Raw genomic sequence first — 23,507 nt, 5'->3', positions numbered from 1 at the left:
GCAGTTCCCTGGGATTCATACCATATAATGACAAATTATCACATTAAAACTTTAGAAACAGAGTACCTCAGGACTCCATCTTATTCCCCACATTCTTTAATCTATCTATACATGCATGATATACCCATACCCTACACCCAAAATACATAACAATTACATGAACATGTCAAAACCCATCTGAGCCACAGAAATACTACATCCACACCTTGACACACTCAACACCTGGTTCACTACAAATATACTCAAAACAGACCCAACCAAATACAGAGCCACACTTCTCACCATGTGGATGGTAGAACACAAATACATGCCATGCCTCTTTATCAACAACACCCTCATACCACACACACATTTAACCAAGATTCTTGATATAACATAAATACATCCATGTCATTCAAACAACACATCACAAACATAAAGACAAAATGCACACCTAGACTCAACACAAATCACTTGCAGGTACAACATTTGGACACAACAAAGAAACTACCATTATAATATACAAACAATATATATGCTCAAAGCAAGCTGAATTATGTGAGGCCTATATGGGCATCTAACCTCCCTGAGACATACCATAACACCCTTCAAACTATACAGAACAAGGCTCTAAAGATAATTACAGGCTGCACAAATACAACACCTACAGACTATCTACACCATGAAATGAAAATTCTCAAAGTCATGGATCACCTTGACACAAGAGGCACAAACATTTTCTGCAGTCTCCACAAACATAGCCCATCCACTACATCACATGGCAGAACACACACACATGCCAAGAGACGTGAAAACAACATTCAAATACCTATATCACACATAAATACTCTCTTCTCTTCTTCCACAACCACCACAAAACCACCTGCAGAAGCATATCCATAATTATATTGCTCACAGTTCCATGAACAAAGTGAAAGACAACACACTGCCAAATGTCATATCCCCTGACATCCAGCATTCTGAATCCTCTCTCCCCTGGAAGGACAAAGTCTACCTGGCCAGACTGCAGTGTGGCCATCATCCAGCACCTTCAATTTACCAGAGGCAGATGGATGAATGCATCGTGGATATTGTCCAAAATGTAACACTTCACTCCATACTATTCATTATGGAAGACTGCACTGTACATTATACATGCCAACAACACAAAGGATTTATGGGAAAATCCCATTCCATCCATGGTGTTCCTTCGGGAGACAGGACTGCTCAGCCAGACAGTCTTGGGAACATCATTATCATCATCCCATTTATAATGGAAGTAACCAATTCAAGGCACACGCCCATTCCCACCCATCCCACTTTCATCCACCACCCTTGTTTCCCTTTTATCTTATCTGTCTCCTGCCCACTGCCCAGGTCAGAAGCAATGCAGCAAAACACAACACATCCACAGCAATGCCACTTCACTTACACAGTGACCCCCTGTGACAGTCACTGCTGGCAATTGGAGAGAAGTGTGGAATTTGAAACCACAACTAAACGAATGCAAGACCAGCACACAACCATGGTGAAATTAACACTAACCTAGTGTAGTTGTATCTTCACCCCAAACCACTCTTTTTGTATTGCATATTCTGGATATATACACAAAAAATTTCTATCAAATTATTCAAAGAATTACAAAAAAAATAATTAGACACTTGCACTATCAATGTTACTTCCTGATGGGGAAGCCCTTGGCCTTGATGACCTGCTGTAGTCTTTTGGGGACAGAATTGGCCAAATTTTGACTGTGGGAAGCAGGAATTTCCTCCCACACCTTCTGGATGGTAATCTCAAGTTTGGGAATTGTAGATGTTCCCTCCTGATGTAGGCATGCCATCATAATGCCCCATAAGTTTTCTATGGGGGAAATATTGGGTGACTGAGCAAGCCAATCCTCTATGTAGTCAACCTCACTATCACTGAGCCACTTTTTGGCTGCCCTTGAGGTGTGGTAAGGGGTGCTATCCTGATGAAGGATCTCACACCCAGTTTTTGTGAAACATTCCCCTAAATTATCCTGCAGAAGGTTAATATAGCACTCAGAGTTGACAGTCTGGCCCTTAGGGAGTATTACAAGGTTCCCTCAACCACCATAGCCAAGGAAGCCCCACACCATAAGATAGGGCAGGTGCTTAACGCTCATCACCATCAAGTACGGGTCACATGCTGACGCGGTAGAAGAGTTCCACACCTTCATTCCCTTGCTCTCACTTATACAAAAGGTCACTTCATCGGTCCAAAAGACCTTATGCCACTGAACAAGGTCCTAGTCTTTATGATCCTTGACAAATTGGACACAGTGGCACCTTTGTTTCACATGCTTTCAATTTGGAGTAATTTAACAGCTTCTGAATATTTTCCTGAATTGTCCAGATGGAGACATCACCGAAAAGCTTAGGGTTATTTTCCTTCAATTTCTTTGCAGTTATAGAAGGGTTAAAGTCCAACTGATGTTTTACAAGCCTTAATGACTTTGAGGAAATCTTCAGGACCTTGCCCTTGGCATGTTTGTGAAGGGGCACGGTATCAACCCCCTTCACTCACACGCCACTTTGTTAGGAGTCAGGACACAATACACTCAGTAACACCTGTTGCCTTGGCTATTTCTTTATTATTCTTTCCCATTTTGTGTAGTTCAATCACTTTCACAATGTTATCACACGCTGTGCAATTTCCAGGCATCACGCAAAGGACAGGGCACACCCCAAAAGTCAGTGAACACCGTGAAAAACAAAAAAACTCGGTGACAATGCGAAAAAATAAATACTCTCACTGAAGGAGTCACACAATGACCGGCTTTATCTCACATGGCGACTCTCTGGGTGGATAGCTGATGGTTGCCAGTTAGTCACTTTCTCCAGTATGGTTTTTGTGAGCAAAATATTGTATGGGTCCCAAATACATGGACCATTATGCATACTCTAAAAGTTTGCAAAACGGTCCGTGCTAACTGTAGTACTCACATAAAAACTTTTGACTGCCCTCAACAGAATTCCCCTTATCCCATACATCCACTACACATCCCATAATCTCTCTTGTCAATCTTGTCATATGCCTTTTCCAAATCTGTGAAGTCCAAAAAATATTTTTACCTTTTGCCAAAAACTTCTTCCATATCTCTTTACTTACTCTGTTGGTTGTCAGGCCGAATGGCCCTTCACCGCTTTCACCATGCCTCTCCAGATGGTTCTATCCTCTGCCAATTCTTTCCAGTCCTCTCTTGGTGCCACCCTCTCCACATCCTTCCTTACTACATCCATACATCTGTACCTGGGTCTCCCTAATAGTTGTCTGCCCTCTACTCCTCCTTCTATCACCTTCCTTGGTTGTCTGTCTGCCTACATTCGGATGCAGTGTCCAGCCCACCTTGCTCTTCTTCCCTGTACTTCATCCTGAATGTACGGTTGTCCGGTCAGATATCTAATTTCCTGTTATGTCTTAGTCTCCATTTGCCTTCTTCTTCATCATATACTGGGTTGAGGATCCTTCTCAGGATATTGTTTTAAAAAAGTTCCAGTCTCTTCTCCCTTTCTTTTGTGAGTGTCCATGTCTCACATCCGTACAGGACTGTTGGTTTTATTACAATGTTATAATGTTCTCATCTTAGTTCTTCTGCTGATGGTCCAACTCTTCATTACAGATGCCAGGGCATGGTAACATCTGTTTCCTACAACTATTTGTTAAATTATTTCTATGTCCAATTCATTTCTCTCACTGACAATGGATCCCAGGTACTTGAACTTATCCACTTTCTTCACACTTAGTGATCCAACTTGCTCTTTTCCTAGTGTATAATTGCCATTTCTACTTAGTTTCATAATTTCCATTTTCTGATCATTGCATTTTAGGCCTATCTGTTCTACTGTTCTCTGGAATACTGTAAAGATCTCGTAAATTTCCTCCAGTCTCGGCCACCACATCCACATCATCAGCATAAGCGAGGTAGGTTATCTGACTATTGGATAACTTAGCTCCACCTCGATGGTTGGTAATCTGCCTAACTGCTTTCTCCAGTGCAAGGTTAGTAAAGGTGACAGTATATATCCCTGTCTAAGGCCCCTGTGTATATTGAAACTTTCTGTCTCTTTCCTTCCATGAATTTCAGGCAGTATATCCTGAATCAGGAGCGTGGGTCTAACCAATCTACATACTTAAATAATTGGGATACTGAAACTGAAACTGAACCTCCATATCTCCTTTCATACAAAAGTTCTACCTACATACCCCACACTCCTCTTTCCAAATTACTCCCTCTGTTCTCTTCCTATTCCACTCAACTATTCCATAGGCAATACCAACTATGCAGATTGATCCCTCTAAAGCTACTACATTCATATTTGTCCTATTTTCTCTTGTACAGTGGAATTAAATATACATTCCTTTAATCCACTAGAACATTTCCCTCCCTTGGTCAACCATTAAACAATCTCACTAGCCATTCCATTATAATTACTCTTCCCTTTATTAGATACTCCATGTGACAACTATCTAATCCACGTTCCTTAACAGCTTTCATTTCTTTCAATACTTTTTGCATCTCCTCTTTTCCTACAGCCCTATTGTTATTCTCTCCCATTACAGTTACTTTCCTGACACCCCCCTTGACACGATCATATAAAAAACTGAAATACTCAACCTATCTTCTTCTTACCACCTTCATTTCCATTACCATTTGTCAAACTGTACCCGTTTCCTTCTCATCTCCACTTGACTCACCCACTCACTCATTTTCAGGTACCTACATGTGATGGTCCTATAAGATGAACAGCAAAGCTCATTTTTAAAACCTGTCAATTCCCTCCACTCCATCAGGAAGGGTTGAGAGGCTAACCCTCAATCTCCAGACTGGACCCAAAATATCTATCAATTTCAACTGTATTTCTTGTACTTCTTCACACATAGAGCTGACAACTGGGAACTGCTCCCCTTCCTCTACCACTTTCAGCCAGTGACATGGAAACAGTCGCACACTTATACAACACAGACATAAGTTAATAGTTTCTTTCTAGAGAAAGGGACCTATGATAGGTACCTACATGTGGTGGTCCTTCAAGATGGACAGCAAAGCTGCCCACATACAAAACCTGTCAACCCACACATATGGCCATGAGGGGCTGACGATTAACTTCTAGACAGATCCCAAGCTATCTATCAACTTAAACTGAATTTCTTATCCTTTTTCACATATGGGCAGTTGACAACAAGTAACTGCTCTCCTCTCTCTACCATTCTGAGCAGGTGACAGACACAGTCTCACACTGATACAACACAGACAACAATCCTGAGTTTCTTCCCATAGGGGTCTGTGGGAAGTTCCAAGGACCATTACCAGTCACTGTGGTGCTACAGGTTTTCCACATAGTGAAACTCAAGGCAACAAATGAATTGAATTCCCACCATGATTTGTGGAAGAGCCTGAGGACTGTTGCAAGCCACCGTGGGGCTACAGATTATTCATTTAATGAAACCCAAGGGAAAATTTGGTTAATTAATCATGGTACATACGTACATACATATATATATATACAGTAGAACCTCTACTTACAATTGCCTAAACATACGAATTTTCCAACATACAACGTGAAATTCAATCTAATATTTGACTCTACACCCGAAGTAATTTCCAACATACGAAGCCGTTTAAGTTTCGCATATATAAGGTAAGTTAGTTTAAAGTTCACCTAGTGTAAGTTAGAGTAGCCTAAGTTACAATACATATCTCAGTCACCACCTCTCTACCCACACCTACCATCTCCTGCATCGCCAAGCCTACACCTCCATTCGCCTGTCTCTAAGGTAAAGTGACAATAAAAACCCCTTTTTATTGATTATTTCCTTATAAAAAAAATTTTTATATCTCTCTTATATACAGTAATGCATTTGTTTTATTGCTATGTGTAATTATCTGCAGTACAGTATTTATTAAGGAGTTATCATAGGTTTTTGGGCTGTGGGACGAATTAAACGAATTACAGTGTATTCTTATGGGAATATTTGATTTAACATACGACCATTTCAACATACGAAGTAGGTCCTGGAACGAATTAAATTCGTATGTAGAGGTTCTACTGTATATATATATATATATATATATATATATATATATATATATATATATATATATATATATATATATATATATATATATATATATTATCCCTATGTGTTGTTGTGTCTTGCTGCATTGCTTCTACAAAATATAGTTAAAAAAATACATAAAATTTATCAAATATTACTAACCTTTCTAATGGTACACTGTGAGGTCCACTGAGAGTCATATGATGAATATAACGAAGAAATTTCTCAAAGGTGTCGAAGAAGGGCCAATGAGAAAGAAAACATATACACTTGTTGGTATGAATCACATTGTGCCTCCCAAAATGCTCATTTAGCTTTAACAAATCTTTCTGTTCTTCAGTCAAATGGTGATGAGGATATTTCTCATAAAAGGTCACTGCTGCACCATACACTTTTTCCACAGATTCTGAGTTCACACTACTGTCCATAGTCACTGTTAACACAAAGGTTGAGAACACTGGATCGGGTTTGGATGCCTTTGGGGGCCACGATTCCAGAGTGGCCCCCATGGGTAGGCAGAAGAGAGCAAGGTCTTTAGGGATGGGAAAATGTTTATGTTCTTTATGTGGGTAATGATCCATTATGCCAGCCTTGTATGCAACATAGTCGGAACGGTTCATACTCTTTTTGTAACAAACAAAGATGTCAGATCCCACCTGCAAAAGAAAAGAAATATATTAGTAATACTATCACACTAAATTGAAGGATTGTACAAAAATCTTATGTATGTCTTTATACATATAAGTGTATATCATCCCTCTTCTATTTTTATATATTATCATGACATCTAGCTCCATCAATTCAACCTTAATAATAATTTCTAATCTTCTTCCCTAATATCTAAATTTTTCTTCCTTTGCTATGAATGTACCCTTCATGTTTTCACACTTGTCCACTTCCCACATTTAAAAGAAGTTTTTTGTTCTTCCCATATAATTTTCTTTCTTTCCTTTCTTTCATACTATAAATTTGTTTCTTCACTTTTTCATTAATCTCTACTTTTCCCTGCTTTTTTTATGCAGGAAATGAATACTTTATTTCTAATTCTTAATTTGCAATGACCTTAATTATATCTCTCATTTATGTCACAATGAAAAAAACTCAAACCTAATCAACTTCCTATTTATGAAGAGTTAAGGTATTAGCATTTATCAATACATAAGACTTACCACTGTTCCCTTGTTGAGGTTCCTGTCAATCATGCAGTAAGAGTGAGGTGCTTTCTCTCCCTTGTTGGTCATAATCACACATATATCAGACACCACCAACTCGTTGCATGGTGCCGTCTCTGAGGCACGTCTGAAAAATGTCCAAATCTAACTTAGTAATTATATGAGAGATGCATCAATAATAATTCTCATGTAAACTACCCCATCTGGGGTATTAGCTGCATGTTATTGTGGCAAAGTAGCATGCAGTTGATACTTTAGGGTCTATATGGGGTGCCCCTATGGACCAGAGCCACACATCATTTTGTCTGTGACAGAGTAAGACTCTGTTCATAGAGAAATGATGACACTTTTATTATACTACGACTGTCCCTCCATTATGCTGTCCCCCAACCCCTTGTTACTGTCCTGTACCATTTCTCTGAATATTCATTTCCTTTTTTTGCCTATCCTATGGTGGGAGAAAAGAATGCTGCCACCAAGTCTCCCCACTTGAGTGGTATGAGGCAACAAAAAATGGGACGGGGGATAGGACTAGGAATCCTGCTACATGTAGCCCCAAAGGGGACATTCCTAAAAAAAATAAAGGCATAAAAGGGTCTAGGAGTTTTCCAACCAGTACCCTAAGGTTTGGGTCTTTTAATGTGTGTGAATGTGGTACAGATGAGAGTAAAAGGGAAGAGATAGGCAGTATGTTTGTGAGAAGATGGATGTGTTGGTACTGAGTGAAACTAAGTTGAAAGGGAGGGGTGAGTGTGAGTTTGGAAGTGTAGTTGGAGGTTCTCAGCAGTGAAGAGAGGATGAGGGAGAGAAGGGGTGGCTATACTAGCAAGTGAAGAGATAGGTAAGTGTGTAGTGGAGTGGAAGGAGGTTTCTTCAATGTTAATGTGGATGAAGGTGAAACTGGCAAGGGAGATGTGGGTTTTTGTATGTGCATATGGGCCTGGTAGTGAGAAGAGTGTAGAGGAAAGGGAGTCTTTTTGGATGGATTTAAATGAGTGCATAGAGGGATTAGGGAGAAATATCAATGTAGTTGTATTGGGAGACCTTAATGCTAGGGTAGGAAATAAACCAACAATGTGATTGGGAAATATGGAGTTCCAGGAAAAAATTGTAGTGGAGTTGATGGTGGAGGTGTGTCTTGAGAAGAGAGTTGATGATAGCAAATACAGTTTTTAGGAAGAAAGTCAAGCATAAGTACACATGGGGGAGGGTGGTGGATGGAAGGGTGGCAGATAGTGTTAATGGACTATATAGCGATAACCAGGAGTATGGTAGGAAGAGTTAAGGATGTACATGTTCTAAGGGGAGAGGGTGGGGGAATATCAGATAATTTTTTAAAAGGGAATAATTGTTTTGAGATGCAATTTTTTTGACATGTGACAGTGGTCACGGAGTGAATTAATTTTGTATCTCAAGGTATCACTGTATAATGGAGTTTGGAAAAAATAAAAAAGAATATCAGGACAATATAAAATCAGTGCAAAGGAAGTAAAGAAAATTGGTTCTGAAAAGGACCTAGGAGTAATCATCACCAATGACATGTCTCCAGACAGACAGATAAACAAAATAGTCAGAGAAACCTACAATTTGTTAAGATCAATAAAGGTGGCTTTTAATTACTTGGATGAGGAAATGGTAAAGAAAATACTAGTCACACTGATAAGACCAAGAATAGAGTATGCAGTGACACTATGGACTCCCAGTATAAAACTATGTTTTAGTGAACAGTTTAGGTGTCATTTACTGTTGACTAAGATTAAGAAAAGTAGTCTACATACATACATATACCAAAGGCTCTTTTTCCCCTTACACAGGAGGTAGCCTAAAGACAAAGGCATAGAAACCACTCCCACCCATTTCATCCCCTACATACTCCACTCCCCTCTATCCTCTTCCCTCCCTCTTATCTTGGCACCTCCTGGATGCATCCCTGCATCTTCTCCACTGTCCTGGGTAAGAAGCAGTGTCACAAGACAAAGCACATCCACAGCAAGGCCACTTCATTAATTCGGCTACCCCCTCTCTGTCCCCTCATGCAGAAAAGGAGAAGACAGGGAGAAATCCCTTCGGGCTGTGTCAATTTATTTCTCGTACATACTCCCTCACCCCCCATCCCCCACCCATTCCCCCTCATGCCTCACAGCATCATCCATACCCAACCTTTCTCCATTCACCCCTATCTTCAATCCTCTCCAGTCCTTCCTCAACAGACATTCCCCTCTTTCCCAATACCCCTTTTTCCCCATCCATCAATCTCATCCTAGGTCGCCCCCTCACGTTCACTTCTTCCACCTCTGCCTTCCACACCTCTTTTACTAATCTTTTTTCACTCATTCTTTCCATGTGTCCAAACCATCCTAATACTCCTTCATCAACCCTATCTCCCAACTCCCTTTCCACCCCCAGTTCTCCTCCTTACCTCATTTCTCACTCTATCCAGCCTAATAATCCCTATCATACTTCTCAGGCATTTCATCTCATTCAAACTCCTTCTCTCTTCCTCTCTTATGTTCCATATTTCTGCCCCATACAGTGCTGTCGGCACAATCACTCCTTCATACAGTCTCCTCTTAGCATCCATTCCCAAATGTCTATTTCTCATTACACTTTTTAATCCCCCAAGGTATTTACTCACTTCTCTCAATCTACATTCTACCTCCACCCCCACTCCTCCCTTTCCTGCCACATTCACACCCAAGTATCTAAAACTATCCACTTCCTCCAGTCTCTCTCCCTTAATACTCATTTCTAGGCTGCTGCCACTTTTTCCCCTTGTACATCTCATCACCTTACTTTTACCCACATTTATCTTCAACTTCCTTCTTTTGCACACCTTCCCAAACTCTGTCACTAACTTCCTCAATCCCTCCTCTGATCCTGCCACAAGTGCAGTGTCATCAGCAAACAACAACTGGCTTATCTCCTACTTTTCTCCATTTTCTTTAACCACCTCCAATCCCCGACCCACTACCCTTGCAATTACCTCTCGTACCACCCCATCCATGTATAAATTGAACAGACGGAGTGACATAACACATCCCCGATGAAGTCCCAACTTTACCTCAAACCACTCACTCTCTCCATTTGTAATCCTAACACAAGCTTTACTACTCTTGTAAAAACTCATGACTGCTCTAAACAGCTTTCTTCCTGTCCCATATATCTGCAATACCTCCCACAGTATATATGTACTTTAATGTTTCTTTCACATTTTCTTGTACTTGTTGTTGGACAACTTCTTTAAATGATATTTTTTGATTCTCCTGATCTAATTTCCATTGGTTTTTAATTTGTTGAAGATCTGTCTCTCTTTTACTATCTCCAACTTTTCAGTCACCACTTTAATTTGTTCATTTACCTCTTTTTAATTTCTTTCCAAAACATCTTTTTGTTACTTTCAAAATTTTCTGTCATACTCCTACCCCATTTCACATCTGCTCTCCTCTTTGCCTTCTTTACCTTTTGCTTTACTTCTCTTTTCTTTTCTTTGTACGTCTCATATGACTCCCCCGTCCTCTTTTGTAACCAATCTGTGAAAGAAATTAAGAGAGGAAGAGGAGGCGAATCAAGTAGGGAAGAAAAGGTAAAAGGTACAGATGGAGAGTTGATAATGGAAGAGATGGCAGTGAGGGGAAGATGGGCAGAATAAGGGAAGGAAAGATAGCGTAAGACAGATATGTGAGAAAGCTATAGGAAGGGAAGGACCTCTTTTTAAAGCCTCATTTTTGTTAGTATCTTTGTATTGAAGAGGTTAACAACAATACTGTGCCTAAGCATATTTTGTTGACAGAGAAGCAAACACAGAGACATTGGTGATGACAAAACCTTCATTGGCAGAAACAAAAATTTTGTAGGAGATGAAATACTTACCTATAAGTCATAAAAGTGGTCTGACCAGATTGATTGACATTGGCACTTCTGCCTGCCAAGGTAAATTCAACAATCTGTGAATCAGCCAGAACCCTTTCTTTTCCCTCATAGAGCACTCTGAAAGAAAAAATATTAAGGCTAGAATATTAACCATAATAACACTGTAAAAATACATATACAAATACCTTAATCTCCTTTACAAGGAAGATAGCTTCTTTTGAATTATTCACAATTCCTCGCAAGAGGTGCTTTTTTATACGTAAAAAGCATGGGACGTAGTGAAGGATAAAAGAGAAACTGGAGTAGAGGATTAATGGGAATGTTTCAAGGAAGAAGTGCTAAAGTACTCTAAGATAGTATGTGTGATGAGGAGGAAGGGAGAGAATAGACAGTGAATAGTGGAACAAAGAGGTTATGGAAGAAAAGGAACAAGCTTAAGGCGATTAGTTCCAAAGAAGAAATTGGGAAGTGCTTGAGAGGTACAGAAGAAAGAGGGTAGAAGCAAAATGTATGGTGAGAGCAGATATAGCATGGGATAGATGTTTCACAAATTGATTAGAAAAGAATATACAAACCGTAGTGAAAGCAATGAAAGCTGGTAAGACACCTGGATTAGATGGCTGTCATGAGGAATGTCTGACAATGGAAGTAGTTATAGTGGAGTGGCTAGTGAGATTTAATGTTTGCCACTATCCAAGAGAAAAGAAGTCAAATATGAATGTACAGTAGTATGTTTAGAGGGATCACAGTCTGTTAAGCATTGTCAGTTAAATGTATGGTAGTGTTCATTGAAAGAATTAGGAGGGGAACAGAGGAAATAACAGGGTAAAAGTAGCGTGGGATTACAAAAGGAAGAGTGTATGGATAAAAAATATTGTAGTAAGGCAGATATGTGAAAAGTTTTTGGTAAAGGGTGAAATAAACATGTCTTTTGGCCTTTTATGAATTTGGAGGTGTATGGCAGATGACAGAGAGACATTATGGGGTGTATTGCAGATACAAGGACTCGGAAATTTGCCTTACGAAGAGAGGCTTAGGCACCTACACTTACACTCTCTGGAAAGACGCAGAGTGCGGGGTGATCTAATAGAAGTGTTCAAGTGGATCAAAGGCTATAACAAGGGTGATGCAAACAAGGTCATCATAATAAAACAACAGGGCAGGACTCGCAGTAATGGGTATAAACTGGACAAATTTAGATTTAAGAAGGAAATAGGCAAGAATTGGTTTACAAATAGGGTGGTCGATGAATGGAATAAACTTAGTAACCACGTAGTAAGCGCTGATACTATCAGTTGTTTTAAAAAACGATTAGACAACTTTATGGATGGGGATGACAGGTGGTGATGGATACGGAGCTGCCTAGTGTAGGCCTTATGGTCTTTTGCAGTCTCCTTTATTTCTTATGTTCTTATGTTCTTATGTATGGGATATAGATAAGTCTGTTGAGTGGTCAAAATTTTCTATGTAAGTAGCTAAGCTTGAGTTAAGCCAAGGTTGTGTAATGTCACCATGGTTGTTGTGTTGTTGTTATTGTTATCATTCCCTAGACTGTCTAACCAAGCAGTCATATCTCCATGAGGAATGCTATGGCTGGAATTGGGTTTTCTCACAAATCCCTTAGTGTGTATTGTGGTGTTGGTGTAAATGATCATGTACAGTGCAGTCTTTCATAATATGCTGTATAATATGGAGTGCAGTGTTACATCCTAGACATTTACCTATGATTATCCTGCCTCTTATAGTAACTTAGAAGGGCTGACATGGTAGTGAAGGAGGTAATCACAAGGGTGCTAGGCAGAGGTTTGGAGCAATCAAGACTTGAGGAAAGTGCGAGATGAGCCAGGTATCATTTGCCAATGACACTGCATTTGTAGTTGAGTTGGAGAATAGACTGAACCAGCTGGTTGAAGAGTTTGGGAGGGTATGGTGGACATAAATAAAATGATGAGATACACTCACATACTGACCAAACACTTGACCAAAACTCACCCAATGTCGACCAGGGGTGCCTTATCCCGACCTCGTTGGAAACAGAGAAAGACCTCATAAGCACGAAGGGCACCATGGTTAAGATTGGCCGCTTGACCAGATGGTGTGATTTCAATGCATTCATAGCCTGCAAAGGGGAAAAAAAAAGAATAATGAATAATTCTTTACAAAGTTAATGGGATTCATAATAAGCCACTTGACAGGATGGTGTGATTTCAAAGTATTCATAGCTTGCATAAGAAAAATAAAGAAAAATGAATAATAAAACAATCCATATGTTGCCCTAGTTCTCTCTTACAGGAGACCCACAGCTCTAGGAATCAGGCCAATCATCAGGTCAGCTTGTATTCAGTGAAGAGATCCTGTGCTACTGTTTCAACTGAGTGAAGGTTAGTGTAGTATATGGTGCTATGTCTTCCATGCAGTGGTTGTTTCTTGGGCAACTGGTGTCTATTATAAGGCTGATTCTATGTAGGTATTGTTTAAGTGTGGGGTGGTGACCTGAATGCAGGCATATCAGCACTACATTTGCTGGTCTTGGGAAGAACTTCATTTCTGGGTTAATTTCTGGGTGAGTTTGGTGGGGTATAGAATTTGGCTACTACAGAATGACTTCATTCATCAGAAAAATTCTCCTTTGCCTTTTACAGATTAAAAAAAAAGCCCTATCACTACAACAGAAGAGCTCATGAGAATACTCACCATCAGGCACCACCTCGCCTAGAGAGCGGTTGATGACAGCGATGTCTGTGATGGGTGGCTGGTTATGTGATGCCTTTAACACAGCTCCATCACAGGTAAACTCCCCTAGTGTTTCAGGGTTGTCAGGTAACCCTGCTACCACAAAGTAATCTGCAACCCTCCGCTCCTCCATCCTCTCTGCATTAGGTAATGGAAAAAAATATATATATATTATAGCAAACCTTTATCTACTAATAACCTCTCTTATTTCTTAAATGACTGATATTTTGTTAAGATATCTTTAATTCCAAAGTTTACCAAGACCTACATCCATTTATATATGGACAACCATGTGGGAAGACCTGAGGCTTCAAAACACTAGCAAAAATAATTCACGGCTAAGTGCAAAATGATAATAAAAAGAAGAATTATAACAATAATAATAATAAAAAGAAAAATTGTAAATATGTTTTGAATGGAACAGCCTCAAAATGGAGATACAATTAGGACATATCAGTGTTCCATTCTTGAACCTTTTCTAAATACAATTCATACAAACCTATATGGAATATGGTAATAAATGGTCATTTCAACCCCTTGGATGATGAAGATATCAAATAAACTAGTGCAATGATTTAAAGTGACTGATAACTTTTCACAATCATAAATCTTAAGTAACTGTTTATTATATATCTAAAAACTAAAAATCCCTACAATAATGGACCTCACATCTGAGGCATGCTTGACTTCACTTCCCACACAAGAAACCTTACTGAGAAAAAAAAATAAATATATTTTCTCAGAAATACAACTACAGTAAACCCTCTATAAATTGGATATGTGTTAGTCAGATACTAGATAAATTGGACTCTACATAGCCACCAGATTATTTTTATCTAAATTGGATGGCAGTGATATATGTGGCGGGCATCTGGTATAGTTTCCCATCAAACTAACCACCCATGCTGAGGCACCTTGCTCCTTGGTCAATTTACACTGTATTGCTCTACCAACTGGATGTATGGTCATTTGGCTGATCCTCACTTGTGTTATTCACTGCCCTATTTGTACTTTGTGATGGCTTCCAAGGCTAGTGCTGTGCCTTCTACATCATACGGAAAAGGAAAGAGGAAAAGTCTCAGCATGAGTGAGAAATTGAAGGTGATCGAGTTGTATGAAAAAGGCACCAAGAGGGAGGATCTCATGACCCAATTTGACCTTAAAAGATAGACTCTCCATGATATTTTGCAGGCCAAGGACTGGAAAGGCACAGGAAGTGTTTCACTCACGAAAACTCCACAATGACAACTTAGACGAGGCATTTCATAAATTGTACATGCAGCAGCATGCTGAGGGGCTTCCTGTGAGAGGCCTGGACATTAAAAATGCTGCACAATGCTTAGCAAACCACCTTGGGATCCAAGATTTTAGGTGCAGTGATGGCTAGCTGTGGTGATTCAGGAGGCACCATGGCTTGGGGAACTGCGCAATCACAGGCAAGCTACAGAGCGCTCATGCTAGTACTGTGGACCCTTCTGTTGCAAAATTGCATGAGTTGATGGTGAAGGAAGGACTACATGAGTTTCAGGTGCACAATGCTGATGAGATTGTGCTATTCTGGCATGCTCTTCAAGGAAATTTCTAGCACTCCTGGACACAATGTGGTGAAGGAGCAGCAATAAATTTTGGGACGTGGAAATGCAGATGGCACACATCGTCTCAGACCTGTGATTGTCAACAAGAGCAAAAAGCCTTGCGCCCTCAAGGACACTGTGAACAGGCTGCCAGTGGAGTATTATGGGGCTCCTTCAGCCTGGTACAGCCAGGACATTGTTGAAGAATGGTTTCACCAGCACTTTGACCTGGTTGTGAGGAACCACCAAGCGAAATATGGAATAAAATCTGATGAAGTGATAATGCCCCATTTCACCCATCAGCATCCAGACTGTGTAGTAAGGATGGCTTCATAAAGACATTGTTCCTCCTTCCCAACACTACCTCGATGATCCAGCCCATGGATCAAGGCATCATTGAGAGTGCCAAAAGGCAATACAGGAACATGTTCCTTGAGCAGTGCCTTGTGGTTGAGGATGGGATGGATGAGCCAGGCTATATTGACGGCAGGGCCAAGAAAACACAAGAAAATTTCAAGGCTTATGCAGTGAAAGATGTGATGTTCAACTGGGCTGCAGCTTGGAAGAAGGTGCCCCTGGCAACTCTCAGATATGGCTGGTGCAAGCTACTAAAGACCCCTAAAACTCCAGAAGCAGGCAAAGATGATTTTGAGGGGATTGAAACATCAAGGATAGACATGATGCATCAAGCTGGACAGGGTGAAACCGAGCAGGAGGAGCTGGTAGACTGGGTGCAAGAGGACTTTAATATGCCTGTTACCATTGCATGACTGACAAGAAGATAGCTGGCAGTTTGCAGAATGAACCGGAGGAGGAAGAAAAAGGTAAAGAAGAGGCAAAAGATGCACACTGGGATCCATCTCTGGCAGCTGAGCTAAAGCAATTTTAACCTGCCTCAGACTCATTGATAATATTGGAGAGTCCTTGGCTGAACACTATAAGGGGCTGTGCATAATGAGGATGAAGATTCTCAAGATGCAGGATGCAAAGCAGGTTCAACAAAAAGTCTCCTCGTTTTTCAAACCACTGTCCCCCCCATCATGGAAGAGGCAACATACACAGTCTAAGGAGTCAGTTACATCCACCTCTTCAGCCAGTCTCAGTATTGTGTCAGACGCACCTTCAAGCAAAAGCAGCTCCAGGACCACCATGCCTGGCATCTCTCAAGCAAAGAGTATACAGAACTTGGCAACAACAATTCCCATCACTACACCTGAGATTCCAGAAGTTATTTTTGATGACTGAGCATAGAAGTAACACATAAATACATGTAAGTGTAGTTTAAAATTACAATTATCTGTATTATATGCATTAAGTTTGGATACTAAAAAGTGTTTTAGTGATTTTGTGTGTAGCAGGATAAATTGGATCCTTGGATATCTCAACAACAACAACAAAATCCTAAGATTCACATTAAAATATACATTCACAGCCTGGTTCCCTACAATAAAGAATACAAACAAGAAAACCTATACATAGCACAAAAGAAAACTTTAAGAAAAATAACAAGCTGCTCTAAAACAACTCCAAGATTTTTTCAGAAACAAAAACCCTCCCCACAGAATAGCACATAAAAATGACTGACATACAATTTTATACAAGACCCCTAAATTTAACCTACACGTCTATCACCCAGTGTAACTGCAGAATTAGGAAACCACAGAGCCTGACATACATATGGTCAAATATGAAATATCTGGGAAATTGGATTAAGTGGGAATGAAGGATGGACTAGAAAGGTTGATGGCAGTGTCAAGAGTTGATAAAAATGGCCAGAGAGTGAAACTGAAACTCTGGATCCATAACCCAAGACAAGGATGGCAAAGATGCATGATTAATACTTGTGGCTGACATAAACAAGACAAGGAAAGTCATGCCTGCACTGAATAATAATAACAATAATATTAATAATAATAATCTATTTATACACCAAGAGCTTTGCCTCCCTTATAAGGAAGGTAGCCAAGTCAAAGGCACATACCCACTCCCATCCATCACTCTTTCCTCCCTCTCATCTTAGCTCCTCATGGATGATAAGTTATCCCTGTATCTCACCCACTGCCTTGGGTCAGAATCAATATAGCAAGATATAGTATATCCACAGCAAGGTCACTTCACTTAATTGATCTCCCCTCCCCCATCCCCTCATGCAGAAAAAGAGATGGGGAGAAATCTCTTTGGACTGTGTCAAAATATCATTCACACACAAGTATCCACTATCCCTCCATCTGTCACCCCTCCCTTCCTTGCATAACAGTATCATCTCTACACAGTCACTCTCCACTCATCACTATCTCCTGCCTTCTCCCTTCCTTGCTCAACAGACATTCCCCTCTTGCTCAATACCCTCTTCACCCCATCAATCTCATCCTTGGTTGTCCCCTCAAGTTCACTCCCTCCACCTCTGCCTTCCACACTTCTTTTACTAATATTCCATCACTCATTTTTTTCCATGTCTCCAAACAATTACAATATTTTTTCATCAGCCCTACCTGCCATCTCCTTATCCACTCCCCCTCTCCTCCTCATCTCCTTATTTCTCACTCTATCCAACCTAGTAACCCCTACCATACTTCTCATACATTTCATCTCAAGCACACTTAAACTTTTCCTCTCTACCTCTCTTTAAGAAGGAGAAGATGTCACGATATTACCCCTAGCCAGGTGACACGGTACCCCATCCGGGTATCAAAGTATCCATTCACCTAAATGACACCCTTCCTACTACACTGCCATCCTACTCCGAAGAAACGAGCAGTCAGCCTCCTCCTCCACCCCCCACTTCGGTCGCTCCACAGCCAAGCGGTAGTTCAGCAGTTATGTCTGAATGACTGCCCTCAGTCAATCACTGGCCAAGACATCAGCCTAGTTCCCCTATATAAAGCTAGACATTCCCCACACTCAAAAGACTCGCTTCTAGCTAGCTGCCAGCTTCGCCCCTCTGGATTAAAAGTAATCATTGCTTGGACAACCGACGACTCGACGTGCCAGGTTTCAGTCTTACCCATTCTCAAACATTCTACATATCTCATTCCCCTTTTATTCCTATTGTGTGTTAGGATTAATATTATTATTGTTTTGTTAACTTATGTTGTATGTTTGATTATATTTCATACTGAAATATTAAATGGTTGATACTGTCCTCTGTCTTTTGGCATACCAAATGTCTGATGTGTTCTATATCCCCCTTCTTTGTTGTGGCTTGGGCACTCGGTATGCCATTGTGGTTAACAAATATCTTGAAGAAGAAGAAGAAGAAGAAGAAGAAGAAGAAGAAGAAGAAGAAGAAGAAGAAGAAGAAGAAGAAGAAGAAGAAGAAGAAGAAGAAGAAGAAGAAGAAGAAGAAGAAGAAGAAGAAGAAGAAGAAGAAGAAGAAGAAGAAGAAGAAGAAGAAGAAGAAGAAGAAGAAGAAGAAGAAGAAGAAGAAGAAGAAGAAGAAGAAGAAGAAGAAGAAGAAGAAGAAGAAGAAGAAGAAGAAGAAGAAGAAGAAGAAGAAGAAGAAGAAGAAGAAGAAGAATTGACAATGGATTTGACTAATACAGAACCAGAAGTTTATTTGACAGCTTTAAAGTGCATATGATAAACTAAAGACTGTAAAAGATAGGTACCAATGTTGAGTATCTGCTTGTGGTGGTCGTGTAAGATGGCTGACACACAGTCTTTGGATTGGGCCCAAGGTCTCTCTCCAACAAATTTGACTGCATTTCCTCCACCTTTAACATGAGGCAAACAGATAACTGTCAACTACTTCCTTCCCCTTACCAAGCCAGCGGCATAGAAAGTCGCTCACTAATACAGCGATGACATAAATAAAAAAATCTCTTCCCCAGTGGACCAAAGGGCTGTTGTCATTCACTAAAAGGTTGTGTGTTTTCAGTGAAATTCAAAGCAACAATTATCATTAAGTAAGATAACTTCAAGAACAAAGTGTGATAATAACAATTGCTGCCACAAGTTTTACTGAATGGAAACCCACAGCCTTGCAATGGCTGGCAACAGTTCTCTGGTCCTCCCAATGATCTCTCTGGGAAGAAACTTTTCACTGATGTCTGTTTTGTATTAGTGCAGGAGTTTCTATGTCACTTGTGTATAATATGAGGAAAGTAGTCATAAGTTCTGAGCTCTAGTTATATGAAAAAAAGAGAACAAATACTCTAGACCAGCATTTCTCAACCTAAGGTTCTGCAAAAGGTCCCTAAGGGTTCTGTGAGAACAAGTGAGATAAGCTAATGCACTTTTGATTTTTTATTTAATTTCATATACATAATATAATTAAACATGCACGACATATTCTTGGTTATTGTAATAATATAATATGGATGTCATCCTATCTAACCTATTATTATGATGAAAATAAAATGAGAAAGATATGCGCAAGGGTTCCTTGAGACATGCAATTTATTTCAAAGGTTACACAAGGGTAAAAAGGTTGAGAAATGCTTCTCTAAACCCTCACCTCCAGATGGAGGTAAGGGTCTCAATTGAATTTGAAAATGGGTGGATGATGATTCTAACAAAAAACAAAATTTGTGGAAAAAAAGGTCATGGAACAATAAAATGTAAAGAAAGAGGTAATGAAAATAGAGTAAAGAATCATTGGTGTATTAGATAAAAATAAATATTATAGTTGTGGAATAGAATGAAGAATATGTTCGCCAAATCATAAAAATAATATAAAAAAGGAGATCACACACATAATTATAGATAATGAGTGACATACAAGCCAACCCCGTAGCTGTATTAGGTTTCCTTGGACCCTGGGTTTCTTGTAATTCACATGAAATCTCTCTTACAACATACATCTCACCCTCTCCCATGACAAACAGCTTATACTATCATGTCTTATTCTAAAGTATAATTATGAAAGAAAACCATGTTTCACAAATATGCATACAGTTTTAACTTTTACCTATATTTTTTGTAATGGCGTGGATATCAATGGACGCAAATGTTTGAGTAACCTACAAAGTCAAGTGAGAAATCAGCCACTTCCAATTGTGCCATTTTTTTTTTAGTTTACAAATATGCAATATGCTTCTTGAAGAAGGCGAGCAATTCAAGGTCAAAATATATATACTTCTGACCTAGCAAGTGAAAACAAGTAGAAATTTAAAAAAAATTACAAGTTGAAGAACAATACAGTACTATATAAAATATTTCATTTCCCTTCAAAGTAATCTTTAGTGTATGATGAAAAATAAAAAAATAAAAAGAGGATGTGAAGACTTGATCCCCATAAGGCTTTTATTACAAAAGAAGAAATATCCTCATCATTAATCTTCTTTAGAAATGACAATACAAAATACATCCATGTATCAAGTTACAAGGAGATAATAACATACAGCTTATTTTCAATAAAATCAATAATGGTGCATGTCATTTATTCATGTCATCATAATTTCATCAAACACATTAGGATGTGCTGTTTCATGGGGCCAATCATTGAGCATAGTGAACTAATTGATCCAGCCATTGGTTTCATTGGACTACATGATCTTTGCCAAAGATCATTGCCTAACCTAATACATGTATATTAGTCTTAGTTTTAGTAATTCATCTATCTTCATAGAGGTATCTAAATGCACATTTTTGTCATAAGAGCACTAGTGAAATGTTAATGGGATTTAACATTGTGTAACACAAGTAGAGTAGCATGATGGTGCAGAAGTACTTGAGAGTCACAGTCCTAGCCATGAGAAACCCCTATCACTGCTATTAATAATGGCAAAATAAATTACCATTAATCTATTTGACCACCAAATATTCAAATTACCTTAGTCTCAATACAGTATACTGTTGGTAATTCATTTTGCTGTGTTCAGAACAGGAGGGGTGAGGGGAGCAAATCAAAATCACATTCTAAGTTGTACTGGAGTCTTTTGGTCACCTACAGGTTAGATGATTGAAAATGATGGTTCTCAAGCCACTTTGACAATGATTATACAATTTTCATTTACAGCTAAGGTTATCACAAGGTTAAAGGAAAACTTTGGAATTCAGGAATATATTGGTGCCTTACAGACAAATTCATGTTTTTTTGTACCAAGTAATACTCATTCAGGTACTAGGTTGTATCTAAATTCAACATAACTGTCTGATTTTTTCCAGAACAAATACATTAATGAGGCCACTAGATTTTCACAGGTTTACTGATATTTTCAACACATTCAGGTCAAGTGCTTAAGGCTGATTAATATAATCTTGAGTTGGCTGATGTTTGCTAGAAACCAAAAGTACAATGACAGAGGAGAATGTTCTTGCCTCATCCTTATGAATCACTATGAACATGAAATCACTTCATCAACTTAACAGCACCTATTCTAATCAATGTTACTTATATTTTTTTCCCATTAATATACTCAATACTAGTACACCCCCCCTCCACCACTATTTACTGAGTATCTAAATGTTTGTGGCAGGCATTTATATCCATTAACCCCTTTATCTGCCCCAAGGCTATTTAATCGACTTCCCAGAGATAAAGGAAAGTAATAATGGTGATACTTTGAAGAAGAAATTGAAACTGTACCTATTTAGTGATTGTTACACTCAAGACATGCAAATTAGTGAGTTTTATATTTTATAAAGTATGATTAATTACCAGAATGATGATATAAGGTGCAACTCCCAGAGTGTCGGAAAGACAGAGCAGGAGGAGTCGTGAATAAACACACAAAAGTAAAGTAAAGTAAGACTTATCCCTGAGACACTAACTTGGATGTGCACTACCATCTGGCAACACAATTTGCTCTCCCAAATCTGTGCTTAACACAACAAAATAATTATTAACCTATAGTATCACATAATGTTCAAATAACCTTAGTTTGAATAGAGAAACATGGAATTGTTGGTAGTCTATTTTGCTACTAGTAAGACAGGAAGGGGAGGGAGCACAAAATGACTGCAGAGACTGCACTCCACAGTACTGTGGTACCATTCTTGATAGTATATAATACAATAATCTTACTTATAGGACAAACTCCAATAAAATGAAATCCCAACTGATCATCCTGAACAAAATTAGTAAAAACTATTTCCATGTGACCCATCTTTGGTTATGGGATTACCTATAGGTATCTAAAACCATTTGGCATTAGTCACAAAAAAAGAAAAAAAGAAATCAGATATGTATGCTCTTTCTAAACAGGATCTTTGAGTTTGTTTCTATTCCTCACAGGATGTGAAGTACTTGTTTGGTAAATGGAATCATTTGGTATTTGACAGAACAAAATACTGTGAGCTCTAGGTAAAGAGTTTTGCAACTTGGTATCTACTTTCCATCCTCTACCAAGGTAGCTTTCCATGCTAAGCCTTAATAATTTCATTCATCATATCAATGTAAAAAGGAACATACACATTATGGATTATTCAAAATTTCTATAAAAATACTGAAAAGTCCTTTTAATGATCAGAAATCAGCACTGTTTCTCATAAAGACATGTGAATTGGTGAAATTTATTTATAGATAAGACGTATACCTTTCAAAATCTAGAAATTGTATTAGTATCCTCACAGATTTACCCTATATGAAAAATAAGAATTGTTAGCATAAAAATTCCATGTTATCATATCTGTGTCCAAATTAATGCATGTACATTTTTAAAGAAATACTTACACTTTTGTAGATGAATGGCAGCAGAGTAAGCTTACTGACACACTTGACACATTCTATCCTTGCTGTATCATGCAACATAACCCCCAGGAACTAAATGTATTACTTAAATTTCAAGTATCCATTGTACATTATTTCAACCTTCTTTTTCCATCTAGAGCTTGAATGTTTACTAAAATCAGGAAATTTTCATGTGCACTACAGAAGACCTTGAGCTCATTTCATTGAGTGTTGTTCAACTCTAACCAATGGAAGGACAGACTGGCACCAAAAGGAGCTCAAAACTCTCCAAAGTACAATAGCAATATGTAAGACAGAAAAAAAACTTCACTGCACTGATCCAAGGTTGAATGGTGCACCAATAAGCCCAATGCACATAAACACTGGGCACGTCATCTGTATTCACCAATTATTTCGTCACGTCAACATCTTTTTCGGAGGGACTATCAAATTGTTACAATAATGGTACTAATTTCACTTGAA

General features: G+C 38.9%; 1 protein-coding gene across 11 annotated transcripts in view; it reads right to left on the bottom strand.

The window, feature by feature from the left end:
- Window positions 1–23,507, bottom strand: part of Crag (DENN domain-containing protein Crag) — a 150,026-nt gene that overhangs the window by 126,154 nt on the left and 365 nt on the right. For 9 of the 11 annotated variants that reach the window (XM_076186292.1, XM_076186296.1, XM_076186297.1 and 6 more), the window contains exons 2-6: window positions 13,800–13,976; window positions 13,098–13,224; window positions 11,106–11,222; window positions 7,233–7,362; window positions 6,226–6,719 (exon numbers count right to left, since the gene is read on the bottom strand). In XM_076186292.1, the coding sequence (XP_076042407.1) occupies window positions 6,226–6,719; window positions 7,233–7,362; window positions 11,106–11,222; window positions 13,098–13,224; window positions 13,800–13,971 (1,040 nt within the window). In that variant the 5' untranslated portion in view covers window positions 13,972–13,976. Of the gene's footprint in view, window positions 1–6,225; window positions 6,720–7,232; window positions 7,363–11,105; window positions 11,223–13,097; window positions 13,225–13,799; window positions 13,977–19,020; window positions 19,126–23,027 lie in introns of all 11 variants that reach the window. The other 2 variants (XM_076186294.1, XM_076186293.1) reach the window with 2 other exon arrangements.

Source organism: Oratosquilla oratoria, chromosome 6, assembly GCF_046742065.1.
Source record: "Oratosquilla oratoria isolate Oo_2021 chromosome 6, ASM4674206v1, whole genome shotgun sequence".
NCBI classification, from domain to species: domain Eukaryota; kingdom Metazoa; phylum Arthropoda; class Malacostraca; order Stomatopoda; family Squillidae; genus Oratosquilla; species Oratosquilla oratoria.
The sequence above is the reverse complement of the archived record's forward strand: the minus strand, read 5'-3'. Positions and strand labels throughout refer to the sequence as shown.